General features: G+C 58.8%; 1 protein-coding gene and 1 long non-coding RNA gene across 5 annotated transcripts in view; one reads left to right on the forward strand and one right to left on the reverse strand.

The window, feature by feature from the left end:
* LOC127485922 (uncharacterized) overlaps window positions 1–14,827 on the reverse strand; it is a 24,268-nt gene continuing 9,441 nt past the window's right edge. The window contains exons 2-5 of one of the 2 annotated variants that reach the window (XR_016224626.1): window positions 8,981–9,306; window positions 5,394–7,217; window positions 347–379; window positions 1–116 (exon numbers count right to left, since the gene is read on the reverse strand). This is a non-coding gene — a long non-coding RNA (uncharacterized LOC127485922). Of the gene's footprint in view, window positions 117–346; window positions 380–527; window positions 858–5,393; window positions 7,218–8,980; window positions 9,307–12,265; window positions 12,940–14,827 lie in introns of those variants that run through there. The other variant, XR_016224625.1, reaches the window with a different exon arrangement.
* Window positions 10,963–14,827, forward strand: part of LMTK3 (lemur tail kinase 3) — a 17,305-nt gene continuing 13,440 nt past the window's right edge. Inside the window, exons 1-6 of one of the 3 annotated variants that reach the window (XM_070063117.2) lie at window positions 10,963–11,007; window positions 12,090–12,202; window positions 12,966–13,099; window positions 13,308–13,458; window positions 13,851–13,927; window positions 14,324–14,442. In XM_070063117.2, the coding sequence (XP_069919218.1) occupies window positions 12,127–12,202; window positions 12,966–13,099; window positions 13,308–13,458; window positions 13,851–13,927; window positions 14,324–14,442 (557 nt within the window). In that variant the 5' untranslated portion in view covers window positions 10,963–11,007; window positions 12,090–12,126. Of the gene's footprint in view, window positions 11,084–11,863; window positions 11,968–12,089; window positions 12,203–12,965; window positions 13,100–13,307; window positions 13,459–13,850; window positions 13,928–14,323; window positions 14,443–14,827 lie in introns of those variants that run through there. The other 2 variants (XM_070063118.2, XM_070063116.2) reach the window with 2 other exon arrangements.

The following is a 14,827-nucleotide window of genomic DNA, read 5'->3' on the forward strand; positions in this document are numbered from 1 at the left end:
CGGGGCCGGCGCTGTGGCGCAGCTGGTTAACGCCCTGGCCTGAAGCGCCAGCATCCCATATGGGTGCTGGTTCGAGTCCTGGCTGCTCCACTTCTGATCCAGCTCTCTGCTGTGGCCTGGGAAAGCAGTAGAAGATGTCCCAAGTGCTTGGGCCCCTGCACCCATACCCATGTGAGAGACTTAGAAGATGCTCCTGGCTCCTGGCTTCGGATCGGCGCAGCTCTGGCTGTTGAGGCCAATTGGGGAGTGAACCAGCGGGTGGAAGACCTCTCTCTCTCTGCCTCTCCTCTCTCTGTGTAACTCTTTCCAATAAATAAATAAATCTTTAAAAAAATATTCAACTTACCGATGACCCAGCAGTCACGCCCCTCGGTGTTTACTGGAAAGAAATGAAAACTTTGTTAATTAAAATGTATACATCAACGTGTGCCTCAGCTGTGTTCACCACGGCTGAAGAGCAGAACCCCAGTGTGCACCACGAGGTACATGGATAAACATAGCTTTTGAATATTTTTTAATTTATTTATTGGAGAGGCAGAGTTACAGAGAGAGGGAGAGAGGTCCTCCATCCGCTGGTTCACTCCCCAAAAGGCCTCGACAGCCAGAGCTGGGCCAATCCAAAGCCAGGAGCTTCATCCAGGTCTCCCACGTAGATGGCAGTTGCCCAGGCCCAAGCACTCAAGCCATCTTTGCTTTTCCCAGGCCATTAGCAGGGAGCTGGATCAGAAATGGAGCAGCCAGGACTCAAGCCAGCGTCCACGTGGGAAGTCGGCATTGCAGACGGCAGCTTAAATCCGTATGTCACAGCACCGGTCGCTGGCTAAACACATTTTGGTGAATCCATGTAGGGGAAGCATCTGCAATGCAAAGGAATTAGCTCTTAGACACACAGCGTCCTAGAGAAACAAATCTTAATAAACGCATCATACAAAGTGGAAGAGGCCGGAAGGGTCAGTGTGGTGGCACAGCAGGCGGAGAGGCCGAGCTGCTGCTGTGGCGCCAGCGTCCAATACTGGGGAGCCAGTTCAAGCCCCACAGAGCTCTGCTTCCAATCCAGCTTCCTGCTAACGCGCCCGGGAGGCAGCAGGGGATGTGCTCAAGTACGTGGGCCCCTGCATCCGCACGGAGACCTGGGTGGAGTTGCTGGCTCCTGACTGGCCAGGCCCAGCTGAGGCTTGCAGCCATTTGGAAAGAACCAGTGCATGAAAGACCTCCCCCCACTCCCTGTCCCTTCCACTGTGTTGCTCTGCCTTTCAAATACACAAGGAAATCTTCTTAAAAAGAAGCTAGATGTGGCCGGCACCACGGCTCACTGGGCTGATCCTCCGCCTGTGGCGCCGGTACCCCGGGTTCTAGTCCCGGTTGGGGCGCTGGGTTCTGTCACGGTTGCTCCTCTTCCAGTCCAGCTCTCTGCTGTGGCCCGGGAGGGCAGTGGAGGATGGCCCAGGTCCTTGGGCCCTGCACCCGCATGGGGGACCAGGAGAAGCACCTGGCTCCTGGCTTCGGATCAGCACAGCGCCAGCCGTAGTGGCCATTTGGGGGGTGAACCAGCGGAAGGAAGACCTTTCTCTCTGTCTCTCTCTCTCTCACTGTCTAACTCTGCCTGTCAAATAAATAAATTTAAAAAGAAACTGGATGGGGCTGGCATTGTGGTGTAGTGGGTAAAGCCACCTCCTCTGATGCCGGCATCCCATATGGGCACTGGTTCAAGTCCCGGCTGTTTTGTTTCCAATTCAGCTCCCTGCTAACAGCTTGGGAAAGCAGCAGAAGATGGCCCAGTGCTTGGGCCCCTGCACCCACGTGGGAGACTCAGATGGAGTTTCTGACTCCTGGCTTCAGCCTGGCCCAACCCCAGCCATTGGGGCCACTTGGGGAGTGAATCAGCAGATTGAAGATGTCCGTGTGTGTCTCTCTGTAATTCTGCCTTTCAAATAAATAAATAAAAAAAATCTTTTTAAAAACCTCATCAGTTCATGTACAAACAGGGTGCATTTTAACTTGTTATACCTCTATCAACCTGAGACAAAAAAAAAAAGAAAGAAAGAAAGAAAGAAAGAAAGAAAGAAAGAAAGAAAGAAAGAAAGAAAGAAAGAAAAGAAAAGAAAAATGAGCCTAAGAATTCGCCTTGGTGGGGCTGGTACAGCAGGTAAAGCCGCTGCCTATGCCTCCGACATCCCATTTGGACGCCGCTTTGAGTCCTGGCTGCTCCACTTCCGATCCAGCTCCCTGCTATGACCTGGGAAAGAGGTAGAAGATGCCCAAGTGCTCGGGCCCCTGCACCCGTGTGGGAGACCCGGATGGAGCTCCAGGCTCCTGGATTCTGCTTGGCCCAGCCCTGGCTGTTGTGGCCATTTGGGGAGTGAACCAGCAGGTGGAATATGCACCTCTCTCTGTGACTCGAACCAGCACTCATGGAATGCAGGTGTCACAGATGGTGGCTTTACCCGCTGTGCCAAAATGGGCCCCGGCCATCGCACGTAACTGCCAGCTCTGGAGGACAAAGGCATGCTCCAAAGGCGCCTTTGTCAAACCCGCCACTCCCCATTCTCTGCTCAGCAGACCGGCGGGCCGGGAGTGATGTCAGCAGCCAGGTCACCGGGAGCAAAGCAGCGTGGGCGTCCCAGGGCTGTCAGGAATGGCATCAGCCAGCGGGGAACGCTGCAGCCACAACTTTTTTTTTATGTTTCTTTTTTTTTTTTATTTAATGAACATAAATTTCCAAATTACAGCTTATGGATTACAATAGCTTCCCCCCCCATAACTTCCCTCCCACCCACAACACTCCCCTCTCCCACTCCCTCTCCCCTTCCCTTCACATCAAGTTTAATTTTCAATTATCTTTATATACAGAAGATCAATTTAGCATATATTAAGTAAAGATTTCCACAGTTTGCACCCCCACAGAAACACAAAGTGTAAAATACTATTTGAGTACTAGTTATAGCATTAATTAAACACCTAAGAGTAATTGTGTATTAATTACAGAGTTCAACCAATAGTTTTAAGTAGATCATAAAATGTAACTTTTGTTTTGTTGTGGCTTCCCTCCCCCCCCCCCCCCCCCGCCAACCTCCCTCCCTCCCATGGCCCTCCCCTCACCCACTCCCTCTCCCATCCTGCCCTTCATCGAGTTTCATTTTCAATTACCTTCATATACTGAAGATCAACTTAGTATATACTAAGCAGGGATTTCAACAGGCTGTACTCACTCAACCGAACCAGGTATAGGGTATTGTTCGACTAGTAGAGTGTTGTTTTTGAGTTTCATAGTTAAACACATTAAGGACAGAGATCCTACGTGGGGAGCATGAACCCAGTGACTCCCGTTGTTGATTTAACAATTGGCACTCTTATTTATGATGTCAGAAATCACCCGAGACTTGCTATGAGCTGTCTAGGCTATGGAAGCCCCTTGAGTTCACGGACTCTGAACTTGTTTAGTCAAGGCCGTATCACAGTGGAGGTTCCTTCCTCCCTTCAGAGAAAGGCGCCTCTCTCCTTGATGGCCTGTTCCTTCTGCTGGGGTCTTGTTCACCAAGATCTTTCATTTAGATTGTTTTTTGCCACCGTGTCATGTGCAGCCACAAAGATAAGTGAGGGTGTCCCAGGGGACGGGGCTGGGGGACCACTCGGTTATTGGAACCCCATGGGATATCCGTCCCCTCTTCCAGGACATCCCCCTGGGGTCCTGCTGCGCCCATCTCATATCTTTGTGAGGTCTCCTCCCTACTGGATCTGGGCTGACCCATGGGACAAAGCCGTGACGGCAGCAGTGACACACGGAACACTGCGGCTAGGTCAGCAGAAGCCTCACGACCTCCACCGCGGTGCCCGGGTTGGGGCTGGAGGGAGCTGGTCGGGCCACACAGGTGTTTCCATCACACACACATCCGCCGTGCATTTCAACATGTATATATATATAGGCACCAAATAAACTCCTCTTTGAATCTCATTTTTCACGAATTTTTCAAAGATTCCGTAGATTCAGGGAGGCTGGAGTGGCTGGTGGCGGGGGAGACCCGCGGTGCTGGGGCAAAGCCCAGACCGGAAGTGACCCCCGTGGGAAAGTCGGCCCTCCGATCCTGCCTGCCCGAACCACCGGCCTGTCACTGGTGGAGCTGATGCGTGGGCTAAGGTCACGAGCAAGGTCAGGGCTGCTGCCTGGGTGGGCAGAGGCCTGGTGGGAACAAGGCGCCCCCAGAAAACAGCAGGGCAAAGGCCCCGAGGCAGTTTCTTCTTGCACAGAGTACTGGTCCCTGGGGGGGGGGGGGGCTTTAGCCGTGCCAGCTGGGAGCTGCCGGGGGCTGGGGGCAGCGCAGGGACGTGAGCCGACTACAGGGTGGGGCTGGGGGCAGCGCAGCCAAGAGCCCACCAAGAGGCTGCTGCATCCATCCAAGCAGCCCAGAGGCCGCCAGAGGTGCTCAGATTCCAGGAATATTCCAGAAATGGCGTCAGCTGACGGCTCAGGTGTGGGGGTGTGAGAGAGGAAGGCGCCGGACGGGCACTGAGCCGCTGGGCCCCAGCCGCTGAGCCGGGAGGCCGTGGGTGGGGCGGGAGGACGCTTCCTAACCGAGCCACCCGACCCACGCTGCTCGCGCCTCCAGGCTTTGTGCCCGGTCCCGCCGCCTGGAATGCTCCCGCCCCCGGCCTCACCCCTGCTCCCGGTCACAGAGGTCACCCTGGCCCTGCGCACGGTGGCCGCACAACCTCCGGCCCTTCCCCCTCCCACCGGAGTCCGTCCGCCTGCAGCCCAGCTCCGGCCAGGCGGCAGAACCTGGGGGCGCTTTGATCGCACAGCGCACGCGCGACAGAACCACCTCACGCGTCCCTCCGCCCGCAAACGTGAACCGAGCCTCTGCTGTGCGCCGGACACCGCGGTAGGGGCCAGGGCCCCGGAGGCTCAGCGCCTCGGGTCCTGCTGCAGGCCGGAGGGCTTCACGGAGGAGGTCAGGGGGCGTGGCAAGCGCAGAGCCCAGGGGGACCTGGAAGAGGGTGTCGGGCCACGGCTAAGGGACTGGGGGGTGCGGAAGGCAGGGGCTGAGGCCAGCCTGGGCCCCGGGAGGGCCTGCGTTCCGGTGCTGGGTATTAGACGACGCTTTGACATCCTGGGGCCGAAGGACATCATTTGGCTGCGCTTTCCAGAAGCTTCCTTGTCCCTCGGCTTCTGGGCCCAAGCCATCACCAAGAACTACAGTCTCCCTCCCAGACCTGTCCTGACAGCTCTGTTGACAAGGAATTCCATCCCCCCCTGTGCAGCGGAGGAGCCCGCGCATTCGCCATCTGCGCCAACGCCGCCGCCGCCATCACTGCCCATTTCCCAGCCGTCTCCCAGACCCCTGGAGGGCCTACCCTAGCCCCAGGCCCGGCCGATCGTTCTGTCCCCGTGGACCTACCCGTTTCTCCCACAGGGACTCACACACCCCGCGGCCGCAAAGGTGCACCCACAGCGCAGCAGGTGTCGTAAAAGTCGTAAAAGACGTCCTTCCTTTTCCGGCACACGCACGCGCCGCCATGTGCGCATCCCTCAGTAGGGTCTACATCGCGAAGAAATTCTGCGTTCCCCATTTTTCTTTATTTGGCAGGCAGGGAGAGAACAAGATCTTCCATCAGCTGCTTCAGTCCCTCAAATGGCCACGCCAGCTCGGACCGGGCCAGGCCGGAGCCAGGAGCTAGGAGCCCCATCCGGGTCTCCCGCGTGGGGGGGGGGGCGGCGCCTCGAGTGCTTGAGCCTCCATCCGGGTCTCCCGCGTTGGGGGGCGGTGCCTCGAGTGCTTGAACTTCCATCCGGGTCTCCCGCGTGGGGGCGGCACCTCGAGTGCTCGAGCCTCCATCCGGGTCTCCCGCGTGGGGGGCGGCACCTCGAGTGCTCGAGCCTCCATCCGGGTCTCCCGCGTGGGGGCGGCACCTCGAGTGCTCGAGCCTCCATCCGGGTCTCCCGCGTGAGGGGCGGCGCCTCGAGTGCTCGAGCCTCCATCCGGGTCTCCCGCGTGGGGGCGGCGCCTCGAGTGCTCGAGCCTCCATCGTGGAGGTTTCCAGAAAGCGCAGCGCGCACACCCTGAGGCGGACACGCGGGGTTTGCGCAATGCCGCTCGGCGCGCCGCATTTTTTAAATAGTGGGTATTTTATGAAAATAGGCTTCTGTGTTAGCTCCGGAGGCTTCACGCGTTAGTATTGAGTCATGTTTAAGAGGCGTTAGTAAACAAAGGGCTTCAAGTTTCCACTTCGACTTTCTCGTGGGGCGAATCTCGGTGGAGGTGCCCACAGACGTAATAGCCTTTTGGAGACCAGTAATTTCTGCGGGTGAAAGGCTGTTTGCTCTTACGTGAGACCTGGTCTTGGTCTTTACTGTTTGTTTTTTCCTGTAGGTCACAGGGAAAGCGGAAATACTGATTTTTTAAAAAAGAATAATTTATTTGGAAAAGAGAGGGAGAGGCAGGGTGGTCTTCCGTCTGTTGGGTCGCTCCCCGACGGCCGGGGGCCTGGGACACCCCCTGCGTCTCCCCTGTGGGGGGCCTGGACCCCAGAGCTCGGGTGTCTTCAGGGCTTTCCCGGGTGCGTTAGCAGGGAGCTGGATCTCGCGTGCACGAGAACCAGAAAAGACAGAGAACGTCTCAGTGTCGGTGACATGAAAGTGATTTTGACTTCATGGACACCCCCAGAAGGATCTCAGGGACTCCCGGGGCGGGGCCCAAAACCATATTTGAGAGCCACCGATGTACAGCGACAGGTGTGCAACCAACGACCGTCCAAAGAGAACAGAGGTTCTGGCCAGCGTTGTGGTGCATGGAGTTGAGTGGCCACCTGTGACAAGAGCATCCCATATCGGAGCGCCAGTTCAGGTCCCGGCTGTGCCCCTTCAGGTCCGGTCAGATAAATAAATAAATCTCTCCTTTTTTAAAAAAAATCATTTATTTATAAAGTCATAGTTGGAGAGGCAGAGAGAGAGGTCTTCCATCCACTGGTTCACTTCCCAGATGGCCACACTGGCCAGGGCTGGGCCAGGCGGAAGCCAGGAGCCAGGAGCTTCATCACAGTCTCCCCTGTGGGTGCAGGAGCCCAAGGACTTGGCCTATCTTCCACTGCTTTTCCCAGGCCATTAGTAGGGAGCTGGCTCTGAAGTGGAACAGCCGGGACTCGAACCAGTGTCCAGATGGGATGCTGGTGTTGCAGGCGGTGGTTATACCTGCTTCGCCATAATGCTGGCCCTGAAGTAAATACTTAAAACAAAAAAATTGTATCAAAGAAGTGGCAGCAAAGAAGGATGTACTTTTCTCTAAAGGGAGGAGAGAACTTCCACTTTGCTTATGGCTTTGTCTAAATACTGACGGAGTTTGTGGATTCAGAAAGCTTCCATAGCCTTGGCAGCTCCTGTCAAGAGCCTTGGGTGGTCACTGACGTCATACATAAGAGTGCTAGTTGTTAAATCAACAGCAGGAGTCACTGTGCACTAACTCCCCATGCAGGACCTGTGTCCTCAATGAGTTGTATTATGAGAGTTAACTGTGATACTTGTTCTCAAACAGTGTGTGTGTGTGTGTGCAAATTGTTGAAATCTTTATAGAGTTGGTCTTCTGTGTATAAAGTTAATTGAAAATGAATCTTAATGGAGAATGGGACTGGGAAGGGGAGAGGGAGGAAGAGGAGGGGTGGGAGTGTGGGTGGGAGGGCAGGTATGGTGGGAAGAATATATCCCTCAAGTTGTACTTATGAAATTTGTATTCCTTAAAAATTAATCAATTAATTTTATCATAAGTTTGGTGACCAAGCCAATGGTGACCCAAGCAGATAAACAGTCTTGAATTATTTACTGCCTGTGAATGGGTGTTCCGAAGTGGTGGAATTCTTCATGCATTCCATGACAGAAAATTCTATCATTGCTACTGTGAAGACGCTGGCTTGGCCCCCAACTGCAGGCCTTAGACAAGCAGGGGCGAGTTTTTCACAGGTGCAAGCACAGCGCGTTTGGTTACAGAGACAAGGTATGCTGGAAAGAAGACTGGTACTTAAGGTGGTTTTTTTTTTTTTTTTTTTTTTTTTTTTGTATTGATTTATTTCAAAGGTGGAGTTACAGGAGGCAGAGGCAATGAGAGAGAGAAGTCTTCCATTCGCTGGTTCACTCCCCAAATGCCTACAATGCCCAGGGCTGTGCCAGGCCGCAGCTAAGAGCCTGGAACTCCATCCAGGTCTGCCACATGGGTGGCAGTTGGCCCATTCCCCGCTGCCTTCCCAGGGACGTTAGCAGGGAGCTTGAACACAAGCAGAGTGTCAAGGACTCTGAAATGGGATGTTGTCCTCGGAAGTAGCAGCATAACCCATTACCCACAATGCCTACTGGCACTGTGGCGTAGCAGGTAAAGCCGCCGCCTGCAGTGCCAGCATCCCATATGGCCGACAGTTTGAGTCCCGGCTGCTCCACTTTTGATCCAGCTCCCTTCTAATGTGCCTGGGAAAGCAGCAGAGATGGCCGCGTGGGGGACCCAGATGGAGTTCCAGGCTCCTGACTTCCCCCTGGCACTGTCCCCACCTTTGTGGCCTCGTAGGGAGTGAACCAGTGAATGGAAGATCTCGCTTTCCATAAAATAATCAATCTTTTAAAGAAGAAGAAGGCCATTTCTAGGGCAGGTTGTGGGGAAATTAGGCACATGTGGCAATTCAAAGATGGCGCCCAAAGGAAGTAAGGTGGGCGGTGCCCAAAGTCGTTTGCTACCAAAGCTGATTGGCTGCACAGCATCAGGGAGGTGACAACTGATGATGAGTGCACAGACATATGGCTGGTCCTGTAAAAAGTCACCCTGTAAAATGACCTTTTAAGTAATTGGTTGGTCCTTAATCCCTGCCCCAGTAATCACGTGGTCTTGTGCTTTAAAAGGCTTTGCCATGTGCCAATAAACGGAGTTCTTGCTTGCGTGACTTGACTCCCCGCTGTGTCTGACTGTCTCCGGGATCAGGAGGCTGGGGAACGGGCGAGCGGCGCACTTACCTTTCTTCGGACCCAGTCCATCCTCGTTCGGGTGGACTAAGACCCTGCAGCAGGTGTTTGGTGCAGAGGCTGAGACACCACTTGGGACACCCGCACTCTGGTCCGAGTGCCTGGGTTTGCGTCCTGGTTCCAGTTCTGAATCCAGCTTCCTGCTAACGTGCGCTCTGGGCAGCAATGATGGCTCAAGCACTTGGGTTCCTGCTGCACCCACGTGGCGGAACTGGATGGCGTTCCGGGCTCCTTGCTTCGGCCTGGCCCAGCCCTGGCTGTTGCGAGTATTTGATGAGTGAACCAGGGAATGGAAGATCCATCTCTGTCTCTCTGCACTTCAAATAAAATGAAAGTAAAATATTTGTTAGGCAAAGGATAGATAAGGAGCCGAGGATTGCATAAGGAGCTCCAGATGTCTAAGACGAACAGTGCCTATGTGTGCATCTTGCAAGTCAGACGGACCTGGTGGGTGAGATGGATAGAGCCCCCACTCTCTCTGACAGCTCTCAGTAGGGTTTCTGTTGAATGCTTTGCAGGCTTTTAGGGCAGTTCTGCCCACACCTGGGATCGTGAAAGTGTTGGATGCCAGCCCTGCTGCCCTCTCCCCATGCGGGGGCTGATCAGCCTATTAGAAAACTCTGAAAGACCTCAAATTCCAGAACACATCTGGCCCCCAGGGTTTGGGATAAGGGATGATGTTCCCTCTGCAGTCAGCGTGCCCTCGGCTACTCTAGTTCACTAAAAACAGTAATCAGACCCCAAATTGCTTGTGACCCAGGCGTTGAGGTCACACCCCACAGATGACTGTTGGGCACTCATGCTTTGGAACAATCTGGAACAGCTGTTCCGCCCCAGACAAGGTCACTCCCCTGCCCCTGGAGAGCTCAGCAGCTTTAAATCCTGGTTTGCGATTATTTCACACGCGGCTTCCAGGAAGGCAGGGAGCAGGTCTGACCCCAGGCCTGGTGAATCACACAGTAGGTGCTTAACAAGTGAGTGAACACGTGAGCAAGGAGCCAGCCGGAGTCAGAGTTGGGGCTGTAACCCCGCCCAGGCCGATCCCTAGGGCTGTTTTTCCCATGTCATCCGCAAAGATGCAGACAGCGGACCCTGGGTCCTGGCTGACCTCCACGGCCGGCCGGCCACCGCAGCGTCCTGGAGACCTGCGTAACCCGGGAGTCCGGGCTGGATGAACCAGGACTACATTTCCCACAAGTCTCCGCGCTGGAGCCACACCCCCTCCGTGAGCCTCCGCTTCCGCCAGGTTCCTTGCCCTTCAGCCTTGGGGGCAGCCCATTGCAAATTTCCTCACCACCACCCCCACTCCCGACCGCAGTCCCAGTCCCTGCGCCTTGCAGCCAGGGCCGAGCACCCCCTCCTTCCCGCAAGGAGCCTGCCTCAGTTTCTCTACTGAGACTCTCCTCCCCCGCCTCCCCCCCCCCCACGGGGTGGGCTGTGCGCTGCGGGGTCTGTGGACCGCGCGTCTCGGTGGATAAGCCTTGGGTCCCTGCCGGAGGTGGGGGCGCCGGTGAGCCGCGCTGGGGAGGGGGCGTCTGCGTGCGCAGCGTCCCGCCCGGCCTCCCCTCGGCGACCACGCAGAAATCCGCGCCCAGGGTGGGAGTCCGCGCTTCCGGGTGTGTGTGTGTGTGTGTGTCTGTGTGTGTGTCCTGGTGCGCTGTGTGTCGGTGCCGCTGACGCCTCGGGCTCCTGTGGCAGCCCCGCCACTTCCCGCCCGAGCGCCTGTGCCTCAGTTTCCTCGTCTGTCCGTGGGCGTGACGCGAGCGCCTGGCTCAGAGGCTGGAGAGGTGACCGAGCGCCGGAGCGGATACTCGTGGGAATAAACAAATGAAAAAAACAAAAACAAAAACAAAAAAACCTGTGCTCCTGTTATCTTTTGTTGTGAGGAGGCCGGGGCGAAGTCTGTGCGAGTGCGCAGGGGACGTGGGTGTTCCTGGTGCGTGCGTGTCTCCGTGCGTGTGCTGTGGCTCGTCTTCGCACTGGGTCCCTGTGCCCGCCTTTGGGAGGGCTGCGCTCGGGTAGCGAGTCTTGGCGACCTTGTGTGGAATGTTTGCGCGTGATGCGTGCCTGTGCGGACTGGCGTGTCGGCTGTGGGTGCGTGTGCTTGCATGTGCTTGGCGTGGCTCTGTGTGTGGGCTGTGCGCGCCCGTGTGCACCTGCGTCCGGATGCGTCCGTGGGGTGCCCCTGGCTGCTGTGGGGGCCACCACATGCCTGAGACGTGTGCGTCTGTGATGCTGTGTCTCGGGGGAGGAGAGGTGTCCTTGGTGGCCCGTTTGTCTGCACAGCGCGTGTCCCTGTGGTAGCCGCGTGGATCTTTGTCTGTGGCCCGTGTGGGGGCTTTGTGGCGCTGAGGCTCCTGCGTGGCCGGATGCGTCTGTACCAGGGGCTGGCTGCCTGCGTGTCTGTGTGTGCGTGTGTGTTCCCGGGCCGCTCTCCCCGCGTCTTTGTGTGTGACGTGTACGTGTCCCCGTCTGCTGATAGCTGTCCACCTTTGTATGTGATGTGCTCGTCTGGGAGGGTCTCTGCGACGTGTGTCAGCTGTGTGGGGGCTGCGTGTGCCTGACATGTGCGTCTTCGTGTGGAGCACACGTGTCTGTGGCCGTGGCATGCCACAGCAGGGTCCCGGTCGGGCACTATGGGCCCTGGGAGCCCCCCCCCCCCACACCGCCACCAGGGGTCTGCTGGTCCCCGTCTGTCCTTCCCCCTCCCCTTCCCTCCCTCCTGGCCGCCCGAGCTACCCGGAGCCAGTTGCCATGACGACGCTCCATCCTCCCTCCTCCCACCTTCCTCTGACAGGCTCTCTGATCCCCCAATCCCGGCTGCCCTCGGGGGCGGGGCCCTCATCCTCGCCCCCCCCAATCCTACCCTCTCCCCCCCACCCCAGCAACCCCGGCTCCCCAGCTCCTCTCCTCCGTCCGCCTCTCCATCCCTTCATCTGTCTGTCCCTTCGAAGAGGGGGAGGGGGGTACCTGAGCCAGTAAGCAGCCCCTCCCTCCCCCTGTCCTGCGTCTCCTGCCCCTTTCCTGGGCCGGGGGGAGGCCAGGGTCGCGCGGGTCCCCATGGCTGGGGGCTGAGGGCCCGCCCCCCCCTCCTCCCCAGCCGCCACCACCTCCACCTCCCGGCCATCCTCGACAAGATGCCTGCGCCCGGCGCCCTCCTCCTGCTCGCGGCCGTCTGCGCCTCCGGCTGCCTGGCGTCCCCGGCCCAGCCCGGTGAGTCTGTCGGGCCACGGCCTCGCCGCCCGCCGGGGTCCTCCGCGGCCCCCGCTCGGTCACCTGTGCGCGCCTCCCGCGGTCTGCGCCGGCCGGGCCTGCGGGAGGGCGGCCGCGCAGGCCGGGGAGGGGTCCGTGGGGCCTCCCGCGTGTTCGCGTGCCCGCGTGTGCTGTCCGCGGTGCGCAGCAGTCGGGAAAGACGGGGCCGCAGCCGGAATTGGGGGCACAGGAGGGAAGGCTGGCCCGAGGGGCACACGGCGCGGGAGGCTGTTGCGGGCTCGGGGCGCTGGAGGTGGGGACCTGTGTGTGCGCCAGGCGACCCTGTAAGAGACAGGTGTCAGCCCCCTCCGGGGTCCTCCAGCGTGGGCCAAGATCTCCCAGCCTGCAGCCGGGGCCCATCCTCTGCCGCGAACAGGGGGTAACAAGGCTGTCCGTGGGAGCGTATTTTAAATTCTGAGAGCTCCAGGCCTCACTTTCACTCCTGCTTCCCTCAGTTCTCGCTGGAATCCGTCCCATCCCGGGGGTAAGGGAATGGGGTAGGGTGGACCCAGTTTGGGGCGAGAGGGAAGACCCCACCCCCAACCCAACCACCTGGGAAGGCCCCAAACTACGACTCCCACAATACCCCGGGCCACTCGGCTCCTCTGCCAAGGGGCTCCTGGTTGCAGAGCATCATGGGATTTGTAGTCCGGGATGGGAGGGGCCTGGCGTGCAGGAGCCGGGGGCTTGAAGTCGCGACTCCAGCCCAGCCCTGTGTCCACAGATGGATTCGCCATGGGTCGGGCCCCTCTGGCACCTCCCTACGCCGTGGTCCTCATTTCCTGCTCCGGCCTGCTGGCCTTCATCTTCCTCCTCCTCACCTGTCTGTGCTGCAAACGGGGGGATGTTGGTTTCAAGGTGAGGTGCCCTGGGGGCTTCCATGCGGGAGGAAGACGCTGGCAAGTCCAGATGGGTGGGGTGGGGTGGGGGCAGTGAGCCTGAGACCCCCTCTGGAGGCTTGGACTCCAGGAATAGGGTGCAGACGCGGCCGGGTTGGGGGCCGGCCCCAGAGGCCGGTGGCGCTCCCCCAGCCTGTGCCTCCTCGCCCCTCGCCCTCCGTGCCCAGGAGTTCGAGAACCCGGAAGGCGAGGACTGCTCCGGGGAGTACACTCCCCCGGCCGAGGAGACTTCCTCCTCTCAGTCGTTGCCTGATGTCTACATCCTCCCGCTGGCCGAGGTCTCCCTGCCAATGCCTGCGCCGCAGCCTTCACACTCAGGTACCGCCCTGCACCCGGCCCAGGACCCCTGGGCCCCAGGGAAGGCCCGGCCAATAGCGAGGGGGGCAGAGGTGATCTTTGAGGAGGCCATTGCTTGAGGCAAACCCAGATTTGGGGACCCGTGTGTGGTTGTGTTGGGGGGGCGACTGATAGAGAGAGGAGCCTAGATCTCATCCTTACAGGCAGCCAATGGGAGGCGGGAGTCAGGTCACAGGATCCCGGGCCCCCACAGGGAGGGACTGATTGGGTGCTGAAACTGTGTGGGCAGCCAATGAGGAGGCTGAGCTCACCGGGGACGATTGGAGGCAGCCAATGGAAAGCGAGTGGTGTCCCCACTGAGTTGGGGGTGGGGTTGGAGGCTCAAGGGCCTCCCCCTGTCCCTCTCACCCCAGACATGACCACCCCTCTGGGCTTGAGCCGCCAGCACCTCAGCTACCTGCAAGAGATTGGCAGCGGCTGGTTTGGGAAGGTGAGTGGGGCAGGGGTGGGGGTGGGGGTGCTTGCTCCTGCTGTGCTCCTGTCCTGTGTCCACACCCCTGCTCTCTCCTCATCCGGCCCTCACGGCCTCCCTGCCCCCCCACCGCCATCCCCCCACATCTGTCGGTCAGCGCCTCCCTCCTCACTCCATTGACCACTCCGCCTGGCCACCCGGCTCTCCACGGGTCCGTCCGTCTGTCCATCCTTCCATCCGTCCCTGCGTCCATCGGACTCTGGGCCTGTGAGTCTCTCATCTCATGTCTGGTGGGGTACAAGGGTGGGGGGAGATGGAGAGCCAGAAAGGAGGGGGCGGGGAGCTGGGAGCCGTGGGGGGAGGAGGACAGGGTGGGGGAGGGCACTCGCTGACTCCTGGGTGCCCCTTGGCCAGGTGATCCTGGGAGAGATTTTCTCCGACTACACCCCAGCCCAGGTGGTGGTGAAAGAGCTCCGAGCCAGCGCGGGGCCACTGGAGCAACGCAAGTTCATCTCGGAAGCACAGCCATACAGGTACAGCGGGATAGGAGTGAGCGGGACAGGGGTGAGCGGGACAGGTGTCAGTGGGACAGGGGTGAGCGGGACAGGTGTCAGTGGGACAGGGGTGAGCGGGACAGGGGTGAGCGGGACAGGGGTGAGCTGGGCAGGTGTGGCGGGACAGGCATCGGGGCTCCTCCATAAGCGTGGGCTCTGGGTCCTGAACACCTGGGGCGTGCGCCTCCTAGAGGCAATATCTGGAATGGAAGGCGTACGGTATGAGGTCAAACTGGGTTCAGATCCCCCAGGTCATTCTTCCTGGCTGGGGGGTGCCAGCTGCAGGTGCCCTCCTGGGGCCTGAGCTGGGGGTGCACAGGGCGCGTCTCCCTCGGGAGCCGGAGCCCAGGATGCCTGAGAGGGC

Source organism: Oryctolagus cuniculus, chromosome 18, assembly GCF_051225735.1.
Source record: "Oryctolagus cuniculus isolate XC-2025 breed Fujian yellow rabbit chromosome 18, ASM5122573v1, whole genome shotgun sequence".
Taxonomy (NCBI): Eukaryota; Metazoa; Chordata; class Mammalia; order Lagomorpha; family Leporidae; genus Oryctolagus; species Oryctolagus cuniculus.